Source organism: Carassius auratus, chromosome 1, assembly GCF_003368295.1.
Source record: "Carassius auratus strain Wakin chromosome 1, ASM336829v1, whole genome shotgun sequence".
Taxonomy (NCBI): domain Eukaryota; kingdom Metazoa; phylum Chordata; class Actinopteri; order Cypriniformes; family Cyprinidae; genus Carassius; species Carassius auratus.
This window is the reverse complement of record NC_039243.1, coordinates 12,285,317-12,297,746: the sequence shown is the minus strand read 5'-3', so window position 1 is coordinate 12,297,746 and position 12,430 is coordinate 12,285,317. Positions and strand designations below refer to the sequence as shown.

General features: G+C 37.8%; 1 protein-coding gene across 3 annotated transcripts in view; it reads right to left on the bottom strand.

Moving 5' to 3' along the window:
• LOC113064030 (serine/threonine-protein kinase N1-like) overlaps positions 1-12,430 on the bottom strand; it is a 38,132-nt gene that overhangs the window by 2,769 nt on the left and 22,933 nt on the right. For all 3 annotated transcript variants that reach the window (XM_026234751.1, XM_026234665.1, XM_026234582.1), the window contains exons 2-21: positions 11,979-12,279; positions 11,333-11,481; positions 8,571-8,691; positions 6,434-6,579; positions 5,453-5,666; positions 5,134-5,328; positions 4,706-4,815; positions 3,605-3,748; positions 3,365-3,440; positions 3,007-3,136; positions 2,513-2,600; positions 2,338-2,420; positions 2,173-2,248; positions 1,973-2,064; positions 1,704-1,880; positions 1,039-1,101; positions 865-941; positions 638-780; positions 445-552; positions 199-279 (exon numbers count right to left, since the gene is read on the bottom strand). In XM_026234751.1, the coding sequence (XP_026090536.1) occupies positions 199-279; positions 445-552; positions 638-780; positions 865-941; positions 1,039-1,101; positions 1,704-1,880; positions 1,973-2,064; positions 2,173-2,248; positions 2,338-2,420; positions 2,513-2,600; positions 3,007-3,136; positions 3,365-3,440; positions 3,605-3,748; positions 4,706-4,815; positions 5,134-5,328; positions 5,453-5,666; positions 6,434-6,579; positions 8,571-8,691; positions 11,333-11,481; positions 11,979-12,279 (2,574 nt within the window). The remainder of the gene's footprint in view (positions 1-198; positions 280-444; positions 553-637; positions 781-864; positions 942-1,038; positions 1,102-1,703; positions 1,881-1,972; positions 2,065-2,172; positions 2,249-2,337; positions 2,421-2,512; positions 2,601-3,006; positions 3,137-3,364; positions 3,441-3,604; positions 3,749-4,705; positions 4,816-5,133; positions 5,329-5,452; positions 5,667-6,433; positions 6,580-8,570; positions 8,692-11,332; positions 11,482-11,978; positions 12,280-12,430) is intronic.

The following is a 12,430-nucleotide window of genomic DNA, read 5'->3' as shown; positions in this document are numbered from 1 at the left end:
ATTTTAATTTCACAATTGATATAATTAATTATTAGGTTTTCATCAACTGATGAACCCCCAAAGGTCCGTGGACCACCTTTTGGAAACCCACACTTGCAGTACGAAAAAGACACTTTTTGAAAAAGATATCTGTTAAAGATTACATTTTTAATTATTAGTTGTCCACATAAAATGAAATAACATTAATATCACTCTTACCCTGAAGAAAGGCTGTTTCTTTACATCCTCTGCATCTTTCTCACTGGAACCCAGTCGTCTTTCTGGATTTCTTCTTAGTAACTGTTTAAAATAATATGTTAAATGTAAATGTATCCACACTTAATTTTTTACATAAAATGATATTCAGAAATTGATGTAGGTAAGACATTTCGCAGGACATGTCCGATGCAATAGCTGATTAAAAGAAATGTTGGTAGGCTCAAAAAATCAGTTTGAGATATTTACCCTCCTCATGATGCCGATGGCCTCTGAGGAAAGGAACCGTGGATAACGAACTTCATCATTCACTATGCTGTCAAAAACCTCCTCTTCATCATCACCTGGAAACGGGGACTAGAAAGACAGTTTAAGATCAGACAGATGCCAAAAGTGTATGAATGTTTCAAACATTTCTAATTTAAATGCGCAAATTTCTCACCTCTCCCACCAACATTTCATATATAAGCACTCCGAGCCCCCACCAGTCCACGGCCCGTGTGTACGAGGTGTCTGTTAGGACCTCTGGAGCCAGAAACTCTGGAGTCCCACAGAATGTACTAGTCCGGTCCCCAAAACCCATCCCTTAGAAAGAGACAAAAACATGTCTGACAATTCAAGCACCACCCACAGAAGGATATTAAGAACAGTAGGTGGAAAAGTCATTACCTTCTTTACACAATCCAAAGTCGGCGATCTTCACATAACCCTCGGTGTCAAGCAGCAAGTTGTCCAATTTAAGATCTCTGGAGGGAACACACAAATATATGCAAATGTGCATTTAAAACATGTATAACATTCATGTGCACACAATTCTTTTCTTTTCTTTTTTTGCATACTCACCGGTACACAATCTTGTTGTCATGTAAAAATTGAAGCCCTAAAACTACACAAGCAGCATAGAACCTGAAACACACACAAACACAACGTAAAATAGCCAACAACAAAAATGTGAGAATTTTTCTTATATTTTGACTTTATCTTCTACTCCTAAACATAAATATCACATAAAACTTTCTTTAAAGCTAATTAATAGACATACAAAATGTTGTTTGTCCCCACAATATACACTATAGTTCAAAAGTGTAGGGTCAGTAAGTTATTTTCTTATTTTTTATTTAGCAAGGATGCTTTTTTTCGACTGGATCATAAAGTAACAGACACTTACAATGTTACAAATACATTAACTCTGTTCATCAAAGAATCCTGAATATAAAAATGTGTCATGGTTTCCACAAAGTATTAAGCAGCCAAATGTTTTTGAACTATTTGAAATCATCATATTAGTATAATTTCTGAAGGATCATGTGACACAGAAGACTGGAGTAACGATGCTGAAAACTCTCAGCTTTGCATCAAAAGAATAAATTATATTTTAATATGTATTAAAACAGAATTAATTTATTTTAAATTGTAATAATATTACACAATATTGGTGAGAATTCTTTCAGTGGTGTGTAATTTCAGGTTAAACAAAAAGCAAAAACCTGACAGTAGGCTTTACTTACACAGCTCGTGGCTCGGTGAAGACGTCTGCGTGTATGTGCATCATAAGGTCGCCGCCTGCCGTGTACTCCATGACAAAACACGCATGTTCTGGGGTCTGGAAACAGGCAAACAGGTTCACGAGGAAGGGGTGCTGCGCACCGTTCACTGTCTCGAAAATGCGCTTTTCACACATCAAACTGAGGGAGAGATGGAGACAAACAAGATTAAATTAAAAACATATTTCAGGAACAGAGAAGGAAAACAACAAGGAAAAAGTTATTTTGTTTACCTTTCTACTTCATCTCTGGCCACAATGTCTCCTTTCTTCAGGGCTTTAATGGCGTACATATTGCCTGACTTCTTATATTCTGCCAACAGAACCTGAAAGACACGGATATGATATGATTTGAACATTTCAGAGGCAAAGCTAGGCAGGAAGTAGCTGTAGGATCAAATAAATGATAGAAGCCATGGAAGGTTGAAGACTACCTTTCCAAAATGACCTCTGCCAAGAACAGCTATTAGTCTGAAATCCTGCAGGCTCAAAGGAGTCTTCTTCTGTTTACTGTTCACACACAAGCACACACAAACTTAGAAACCACTATAAAGACTCAGATATACGTGGGAATCTTTATATCCTGTGTTTGAATCTACCTGCTCAGTGAATGTGTTCTGATTTGGCGTTCAGGTGTGGTGAGGTCCGGAGCAGAGATGGGCTCAGTGGCCGCTTGTCGTTCCTGTACCAAGAAGCCGAGAGAGGGGAGGAGTTACAGTGAGACAGGGAGGGGTTAATGAGAAAAGAGGAGGAGTTATAGAGAGAGCATCTCACTGGAGTGCTTGTGTCTATCACATCTCGCTGAACGTCCACCTTCATTGGCGAATCATAGTCTAAACTCAACTTTTCCACCGAGATCTCCCTGTAACACACAAACACGTGTATATTATATATATATAATATAAATTACGCCAACCAGTAAAGAAATATTACATAATACAATTATTGTAAGTACTGTAAAAAAAAATATATATTATATATATATATATATATATATATATATATATATATATATATATATATATATATATATATATATATATATATATATACATACATACATATATATATATATATATATATATATATATATATATATAGATTATTAATTTTATTTTACAAAAGCGAATGAAAGATTGCAATACTGATCTTTTAATCTTAAATCTTTTCTTGATGAAAGAAGATTGAACATGCTCAGCGGATGATCCTTTTCATTATTTTTACGTATAAATTCACATGTATTATGTCTGTTTTTGTGTGTGCTTTACCCTGTCTGTACTGTGTGTGCGTGAAGGCTGTAGGTTCCTGTGTTGTTGACGGTTGGTATGGCATTCCTCAGTAACCTCACCCACGTGCCGATATCAACATTCATCTGCCGAGCTCGCAAGAACGCTTTACCTGCACGTGACCACAAACACACACAGAGAAAACGCCAGTTTAACCTCTGACCACTGGATGGCGCTCAACACCATTCAAGTCACTTTTTAGAAATTAAAGTCAAAGTGAAATGACATTCAAGTCAATTTTTAAGTGCAATTTTTTGGGGGATCAATTTATCATCAGATTCCTGCATTTATTGTAAACAGATAAAACAGTTATTGTCAGTTATTTAATACAGTCTCCTACCCTGTTGTTTGGAGAAAACTTTCTTCTGCCGTTTCAGCCGTGGAACCCTCTCAATCACGGGGTTAAAGAAGGTAACCTGAGGCAGAAGGATGGTACACATATGTCATCCACATATTTCAATGGAGTCCAGTTTAGCACATTTATTTGGTTTTGGTGCATTCATAAAACAACTTCTGCAATAAGCAGTGATGCAGAATCCCATTATGGACATAAGATACATATTTTTGAGTGTGTGTGTACCTCTGCCAACAGCAGTCCCTGTGGTTCTAGTTCTACTTGTACTTTGTGTTTCTGGTTGTCCAGAAAATCCTCCAACTTGAGAAATTTCAGCGCACACAGAGATCGGTAGTCTCTCCAGTACACTGTGATCTCCATCTCTCTAGACTGCACACATAAAGACACACAGATCAAGGAGATTAGAATCAGTATTTCTTCAGCTTCATTTAATGAATAATTGTCCAGATATTATATATCCTGACCAAAAAAAGACATAGAACCATGCAAGTCTTAATTTGCATGGCTGTTAATCATTCTGCATGTGCAATCTGCTTTTTTTCCTAGATAAGAATAGCATGCCCTTGCTTGTGTAAGAGTTATTTGAGATGTTCCAGCAGTAAAGTCACAGATAACACAGCCAACGGATATAGATTTTGTAATTATAATTACAGCCTGTTACCTGGAGCTTTAATTAATGAAACACTGAACCTCTAATCTGTGTAAATCTACTATTAAAGGGATAGTTCATCCAAAAATGAAAATTCTGTCATTAATACTAACCCTCATGTCTTTCTTAAGACATAAGAACTTCTTTCATCTTCGGAACATAAATTAAGATATTTTTGACCCTCCATAGACAGCAAGGTAACTACCACATTCAAGGCCCAGAAAGGTACCAAGAGCATTGACAAAATGGAACATGTGACATCTGTGGTTCAACCATAATTTTATGAAAAATACCAACTTCATTCAACAATTCTTCTCCTCCCGGGTTACCATCTACTGCCAGTATCAAGAGTAACACAAGGCATGAATGAAGTTGTTATTTATTTCTTTGAGCACAAACTGTATTCTTGTAGTTTTTGTAAAATTACGCTTGAACCACTGATGTTACATGAACATTTTAACGATGATCTATCTACGTTTCTGTGCCTTGACTATGGAAGTTCCTTTGCTGTATATGGAGGGTCAGAGAGCTCTCGGATTTCGTCTAAAACATATTAATTTGTGTTCCAAAGATGATCAAAGATCTTACGGGTTTGGAACAACATGAGAGTGAGTAATTATTGACAGAATTTTAATTTTTTGGAGGGAACTATCCCTTTAAAACAGAACTGAACTCACTCTCTCCAGCTCTATGGTGAAGGTCTGATCCCAGCCCTGTTCTCCAACTGTCTTCCATGCCGTCTGACCCACGACTGTGTTATCCAGCTTCAGTACTGCGCTCACCTCCGCTGCACACAGACATGAATACAAATTATCTTTTAATTGAGATCAAATCAAGGTCAATATTTCCTGATTTCTCATACACTTTCTGAATGATTTTTGTGAGTAAAAGCTCAGTAAGTTTGTTGAATACATCAACCAATCACTCGTCAGCATGATAATGCAACACCCATGTGTTATTAGCTCAGATGCACTACATCCTGTTCTGTTCAGTGTGAAGCTGTCGTCGCACATGACCGACACAACAGAACTAGTAAAATCAAAACTCACACATCATCACGGACTAATCACACTATGAATGTTACATCCTCCACACACACACTCACAGGAGAGTTCGTCTGTTTTGGGGGGTGTTTTTCCGCTAACACTGCCGCTGCGACTATACAAGCCTTTTCCACTTCGCATAAAGGACCGCCCTTCTCCCGGACTGTAACACGGCAGCAAAACCTGGCTGCCACGAGAACGTCCGGGAACCACCTCCATCACACCCATACAGCCCAGCAATGTGACCTGAAGAGTGCCTGCACACACACACACACACACACACACACAAAACTCTAATTTTAGAAGCCAGTATCTGATGACTTCGACTAATTGAAATTAAATAAACATCAGTTTATTGATGTGAATGATGTTTCTGAATACCAGTGAGGGGAGAGGGTTTGGAGAGGGTGCTGTACTGGTTGTGCAGGTAGGGGGTGCCGTGTCGAGAACTGAACGCTGGTGAGGAGGCTAACACCAGCTCCTCTTTGATAACAGATGCTTTGGGATGATCCTCAGGAAGTTCTGCTAACCGCCGATCTAATGAATCTCTCAGCAGATCCAACCTCTGAGACGACTCGCTCAGACGACACTGAGCCTGTAGAAGCCGAGAGAAGAAGACATGGGGAATGACGTATTAAAAGAGTGCAGGGACATCAAAACGTCCAATACTACGTTAATACTACGATAATAATAAATATAACTTAATGACTTGCTGAATTAGACTTAATTAATGACTTAACTGGAAAAAGCAGTGTTTATTTAATTAAGATGTATTTAAAAATTTACTCCTTTGGAATTCATGCTTATATGCTGATTTGCTCAAGAAATATTGCTTATAATTATCAATAGTAAAATCAGCCAATCAGCCATTTATTATTTTTGTAGACACGGTGACGGTGACACATTTTTTCAGGATACTTTGATAAATAAAACATTCAGAAGAACTGTATGTATTTGAAACTATTTTTGTGTGTGTGTGTGTATTGACTGCTTAGCCATCAACCAAAAGTAAGAATTCTGATTAATTTTGATTAATACAATCAGTTTATTTCTATTTAAGTTTTCATGTTTGATGCAAGGTTAAAGAAATATATTTTATATATATTTATTAACTCACGGGTGCGTATCGACACCTGCAACCACACACCTAAACATATTTCACTGAGCAAGTGTAGCCCTGAGTATTGTCTGGGAACAAAGATCATTATTTTGACATTACTGGATTGCACGGTGTTCTTTGTAAAATTGATCTTGTTAAACTCAGGTTAGCCTTATCATCTTATCAGTTAACAGTTATTGTTCGGATAACGAGTAGTCTGGAAAAGGTCTGGAAAATCCCTAATATATAATACAATATAATACCTCTGAAATGGCCTTCTTGTCCTGTACTTTACTGGCTCCAAGAAGTCTAAGGACATTTTTTGCTCCCTCAGCGACGGCGTGCTCTACGCGGTAATGGTGTCTGAGCTCCTCAATCCGTAGCTCCAAACCACATGGGTCAGGCTTTCCTGAAGAGACACACACAAACAGACTTATTAGGCTATCAATATCACTCCCACAGTGAACTATACAAGCTATTAGCCTGAATGGGTCAGAGCCATTTCAGCCCTTGTAATGAAACCGCAAGGAAGAAGAATATCATTTCAAAATGAATCCACACAATACAGAATTCAAACTGCAAACCACACCACCTCTTCTGAATTAGAGAACATTTATATATAAGGTGCAAAAACTGAAAGTATACTGATAATGCTATTTAAAATGGTTTTAGATGAAGGCAAGTTTGTCACACTGCAGGATGCTGCCAGCAATGCATGAAATGTCAACTACCCATTAATCATAATGAAACTGAACTGAATGTGAACCCATACAGACATCAAGTCTAAGATACAATAAAAAGTACATGAGGTTGTGTTCATCTGTCAGACTTTAAAGAGGATGAAGAATAATTTTAGATCAGGACTTGTGAGTTTCCATATATTAATTACTACACTTAATGCAAACTAGGAGAGATGATCAGCCGAGGACTAACATGATGCCAGCTTCGGACTTTTTGAAATAAGAGAATTATTAAGCATAATAAACTGAAAGATATAGATGATGTGGTGTTATATTATTCTGTCACACCATCAAAAACATTGACATGCTGTTCCGGGTTTTACATAAACATATATTTCATCTGTTTGGTTCTGTTTGAAATATAAGCAGTTCAAAGCATTCCAGTCAATCAATGAAAAGATCCTGAGTGCATGGAATACTGTGAGTGTTTAAAAACTCTCTCTCAGTGTCTAGCATTATTGAGACTACAGGCTGTTTACTATTTCCAGATTTCCATATATTTTTTATATAGTTGAGACTAGAAAAGCGTGCGCTTGTGTGTGAGCTAGTGTCCGTGTTAGAATTGTCCCAGTAAAATTATTTATTGATGTATCACGATACTTTCCCCATGAACTGCTTCAAATGACTTCAGGGCAAAAAAAAAAAGAGGAGTTTGAGGGAATATATCACTTGAATGAGTGGATTTATAAAGAGGGATAATGAGACAGTATTGAAGGTTTGACTGCAGAGGTGTCTGTGTCCTAATAAGGCATGAAGCTGAATGCAGTGACAATTTCGGAAACAGACTCTCGTACACATTGAAGGTGTGTGTGTTTGTGTGTGTGTGTTTATACAGGAGCATTAAAGAATGTGTGTTAACTAATGCTGCTGTGAGTCTGTAATATTGTTATTTCATATGATACAGTCTCTGTTCTGACTGAATTATGCTATAATCAGCTATAATTACTGCAAAAGCATGTAAAGATTAGGTGTATGCAAGCTGTTTATCATTTTTAATTATATTTTGCAATATATAATCAAGGATGATGCATGTATGTGATCAAAAACACATATAATGTAAAATAACTATTTTATTCCTGAGATGAATTTTAATATGGTATTTAGTACATAGTGTTAAAAAAAATTAATTTACAAGTTTATGACTGACAGCTATTTATTTAATAGTTACTGGAATACATTTACTTTATATGAAAATAAACCAATTAAATGCTTTTATTTATATATATTTAAACATCTAAGTGTTTTTATATTACATCTTGCTGTAAACTGTTAATCAAGAGGTGTGTGTGTGAAGCGAAGGAAAGAGTGGGAACTGACCTTCATCCGTTTCCTGACCCTGTGTTTGCGTCTATGTGTGTTTGATTCACTCCAAGTCACATGAGGTCATAACACACACCTCTTTTGATCTGCATGACCTGTGCTCTCTGCTTATGTGTGTGAGTGTATGCTTCCAGATTGCATAAACACTGTCCACTCAACCAAACACACTCTGAAAACACACACCACTCGTCTTCTGGGATTCAGGTGGTTATTGATCTGTTTAGTTTTCTGCTCATCTAAAAAAAAATCTGACTCTAAAAGCAACAACGCAGTAGCACACACACACACACACAAACACACACACAAACACACACACACACACACACACATACAGCCATACCCTGTGTATCATCATTGTGTTCGAAGGCCTGCACTGCTTTCCGAATCTGCATGCGGATGATGTCAATCTTTGTCTTGCTGTCCTGTAGCATCTGCTGAGCTGTCTGCAACATCTTCTTGTCCTAAAAGCATACACAAACACACACCATTGAAATTAGTAAACGGTGCATAAACATATTTGACAGAAGGGCTCTTTTCTAAAATAGGCCTTGCTGCCACTAGAGTTTGAGTATGAATTTTGCTAACCTAACAGTACAATACCCTAAAATTCAAAAACAGACAGCACACACACATATGAGATGAAAAAAATAATTTGTAATTAAATTGAACTATGTGATATTGATGTGTCTTGTCTCATCCAGCATCTTCCCAGAACACCAATGGGCATTCTGGGATTGCCTTCACCATGAATATGCGAGCAGCATGATTAAGTTAACCGCATTTACACTGTGAATACGCAAGTGATGCCTCTCTAGGTAAGGACACATTACATTTACATTTAGTCATTTAGCAGATGCTTTTATCCAAAGTAACTTCCAAATGAGGACAATGGAAGCAATCAAAATCAACAAAAGAGCAATGATATACAAGTGCTATAACAAGTCTCAGTTAGCATAAACACAGTACACGTAGCAAGGGCTTTTAGATAATACAATAAATGAAAAGAAAACAGATAGAATAGAGAAAGAATAGATCCGGTCATTCCACCAGGAGGAAACATTTAATCTAAAAGTCCATAAAAGTGACTTTGTGCTTCTTTGGGATGGCACATAAGTCTGATGTAATGAATTTAAGTAAAGGGGTGCAGAGCCAGTGGTAGTTTTGTATGCAAACACCAATGTTTTGAATTTATATGCGAGCAGCTATTGGTAGCCAGTGTAAACTGATAAACAGAGGTGTGACCTGTATTCTTTTTGGCTCATTAAAAATCAATCTCGCTGTCACGTTCTGGATTAATTGTAAAGGTTTGATAGAACTGGCTGGAAGACCTGCCAAGACAGCATTGCAATAGTCCAGCCTGGACAGAACAAGAGCTTCAGCAAGGAGATGTGCAGCATGTTCCGAAAGAAAGGGCTTGATCTTCTTGATGTTGAATAAAGCATATCTGCAGGACCGGACAGTTTTAGCAATGTTGTCTGAGAAAGTCAGCTGATCATCAATCATAGCTCCAAGGTTGCTGGCTATTTTTGAAGGAGTTATGGTTGATGTGCCTAACTGGATGGTGAAATTGTGATGAAACGATGGGTTTGATGGAAACACAAGCAGTTCTGTCTTGGCAAGGTTGAGTTAAAGGTGATGCTGCATCATCCAGCAAGAAATGCCTTTTAGACAATCTGAGATGCGAGCAGCTACAGTCGAATCATCAGGATGGAATGAGAGGTAGAGTTGAGTGTCATCAGCATAGCAGTGGTATGAAAAGCCATGTTTCTGAATGACAGAACCCTAATGATGCCATGTAGACAGAGAAGAGAAGTGGTCCAGGAACTGAGCCCTGAGGCACCCCAGTAGTTAGATGTTGCAACTTAGACACCTCACCTCTCCAGGATACTTTAAAGGACCTATCTGATAGGTAAGACTCAAACCACTGGAGTGCGGTTCCTGAGATGCCCTTTGCCAGTAGGGTTGACAGGAGGATCTGGTGGTTAAATGTGTCAAAAGCAGCAGACAGATCAAACAGGATAAGTACTGAAGATTTGGATTCCGCTCTTGCTAGTCTTAGAGCTTCAACAATAGAGCTTCACAAAGAGCAAGGCCGTCTCAGTTGAATGTCCACTTCTAAAGCCAGATTGGTTGCTGTCAAGGAGGTTGCTCTGTGTGAGAATGGCAGAGACTTGGTTGAACTCAGCTTGTTCAATTGTTTTTGCAATGAAAGGAAGAAGGGAAACTGGTCTGTAGCTCTCTAAAAGAGATGGGTTGAGAGTGGGTTTGTTAAGTAGTGGAGTTATAAGAGCCTGTCTAAATGTTGGGGGAAAAACACCAGTGTGGAGGGATATGTTAATGATTTGAGTGAGTGCAGGTACAACTGCAGGAGAAATGGCTTGAAGGAGATGAGATGGAATATGATCAAGCGGAGTAGGATGATTAGAAAGGATGAGTTTGGAGACTTCTGCCTCACAGAGTGAAGAGAAGGATGTAAATGAATGTATGTTTGCTGGTGAGATGTGCTTGACGGATTGTGGTGTGGAAAATTGTGTACTGACGTTTTCAATTTTATTAATGAAAAATGTGACAAAGTTGTCAGCTATTAGAGTTGATGCAGGAGGGGGAGGAGGAGGACAAAGGAGCGAGAAAAATGTTTTAAAAAGCATGCAAGAGTTAGACAAATTGTTAATTTTGTTATCGTAGTATGTGCTTTTAGCAGTGGAGACATTACTAGAGAAGGAAGAGAAGAGTGACTGATACACATTAAGGTCAGTGGTATTTTTAGATTTGCGCCACACCCTTTCAGCAGCTCTAAGCTTAGAACGATGTTCGCGCAGAACATCCGATAACCAAGGGGCAGAAGGGGTGATACGGGCTGGCCTGGAAGACAAGGGGCAAACAGTGTCTAAACAAGATTTAAGAGTGGAGCAGAAAGTATCAGTAGCTTTAGTTTATTTTTCTTTAAGTTTATTGTTCCAAACAAACCCTATTTCAAATATTTGGTGTTCTTTTAAGCTGCATATTCATCAAAGAATCTTGAATAAAAATATCTTACCAACCCCAATCTTTTGTATGGTAGTGCAGATCACTAAGTTTTGGGAAAGAGCTTTTGTTAGATACCTTGGTGGAGCCATTAGCGTAGATGGGGATCATATTTTCAGCCCCCTGTTTGACTTTGAGTTCGATGTTTAACTGCCTTTCCAGTGCAGCGATTCTCTCCTTATGTGCGGATGACCTGCTCTCTGCTCCCGGAGACTGAGGTGCATCATCTAGGCATAAGAAGTAAGAAAAGAAAAAAAGTTAGCCAAAGGATTCAGTAACAGGACTTGCAATATGAAAAATCAAGGTTTCTGATACAGAAACATGAATTAATAATATTTCAGGCATCTATAATTTATGTCTTTAAACAAATGGGTTTTTGTTGGGTTTAATTATTTATAAGTATTGGAATTGTGGATGTGCATCCACTCAGTAAATCAAAACATTAATTCAACTATATATTTATATTTAAATATATTAAATGTTTTAACGTTTGAAGTTTTAAGATCACAAATATTATAATTATAATAATTGTGATCTTAAAAAAACACATTTATTTCAAAACATTCTTAATCTGGTTAATGACAGTAAAATGTGACAATACTTTTTTTTTAAATTGTAAAACAAAAATTTGACAAATTGTTCTTAAGAAATTAAAAAGCCTATTTGTCTCTGATGACATCACTAAGTCATCTCTTACATACAGGATATGTCTGTGTCCACTCACCATGTGAATCATCTGTCCCTTTGACAACGATATGAGCATCCAGCTCTTGTAGCTGAGCGTGGAGCGAGTCCAAACGACGATTGGAGCTCCGCAACTGATTCTCCACCTGCTGCGCATTTCGTTTATCTGTAGTAGCTCTGCGGAGATTCTCTGCCCCCTCTTTAATCTTCAACTCCTTCCGGATTTCCCTACGGATTCGCTCTCTCTGTTCATCCAACCTCTGCTGAACAGTCGAGTCTGAGAAATCTGAGCTATTGTCCAAGCCAAGCTGCTCTAGTACTGACAACCCACCGGGATCACTCTGCGAAACAGAAAGATGAAGTTTAAAGTCAAATTCAGCTTCCAATATCCTAAGAGATCTTAATAATTCACTAAATGCACTCCACTGAGATCACTTCAGGAGTATCTGACAGACATAGACAGAGTTTGAATGTTGGTATATGAAGTCTCTT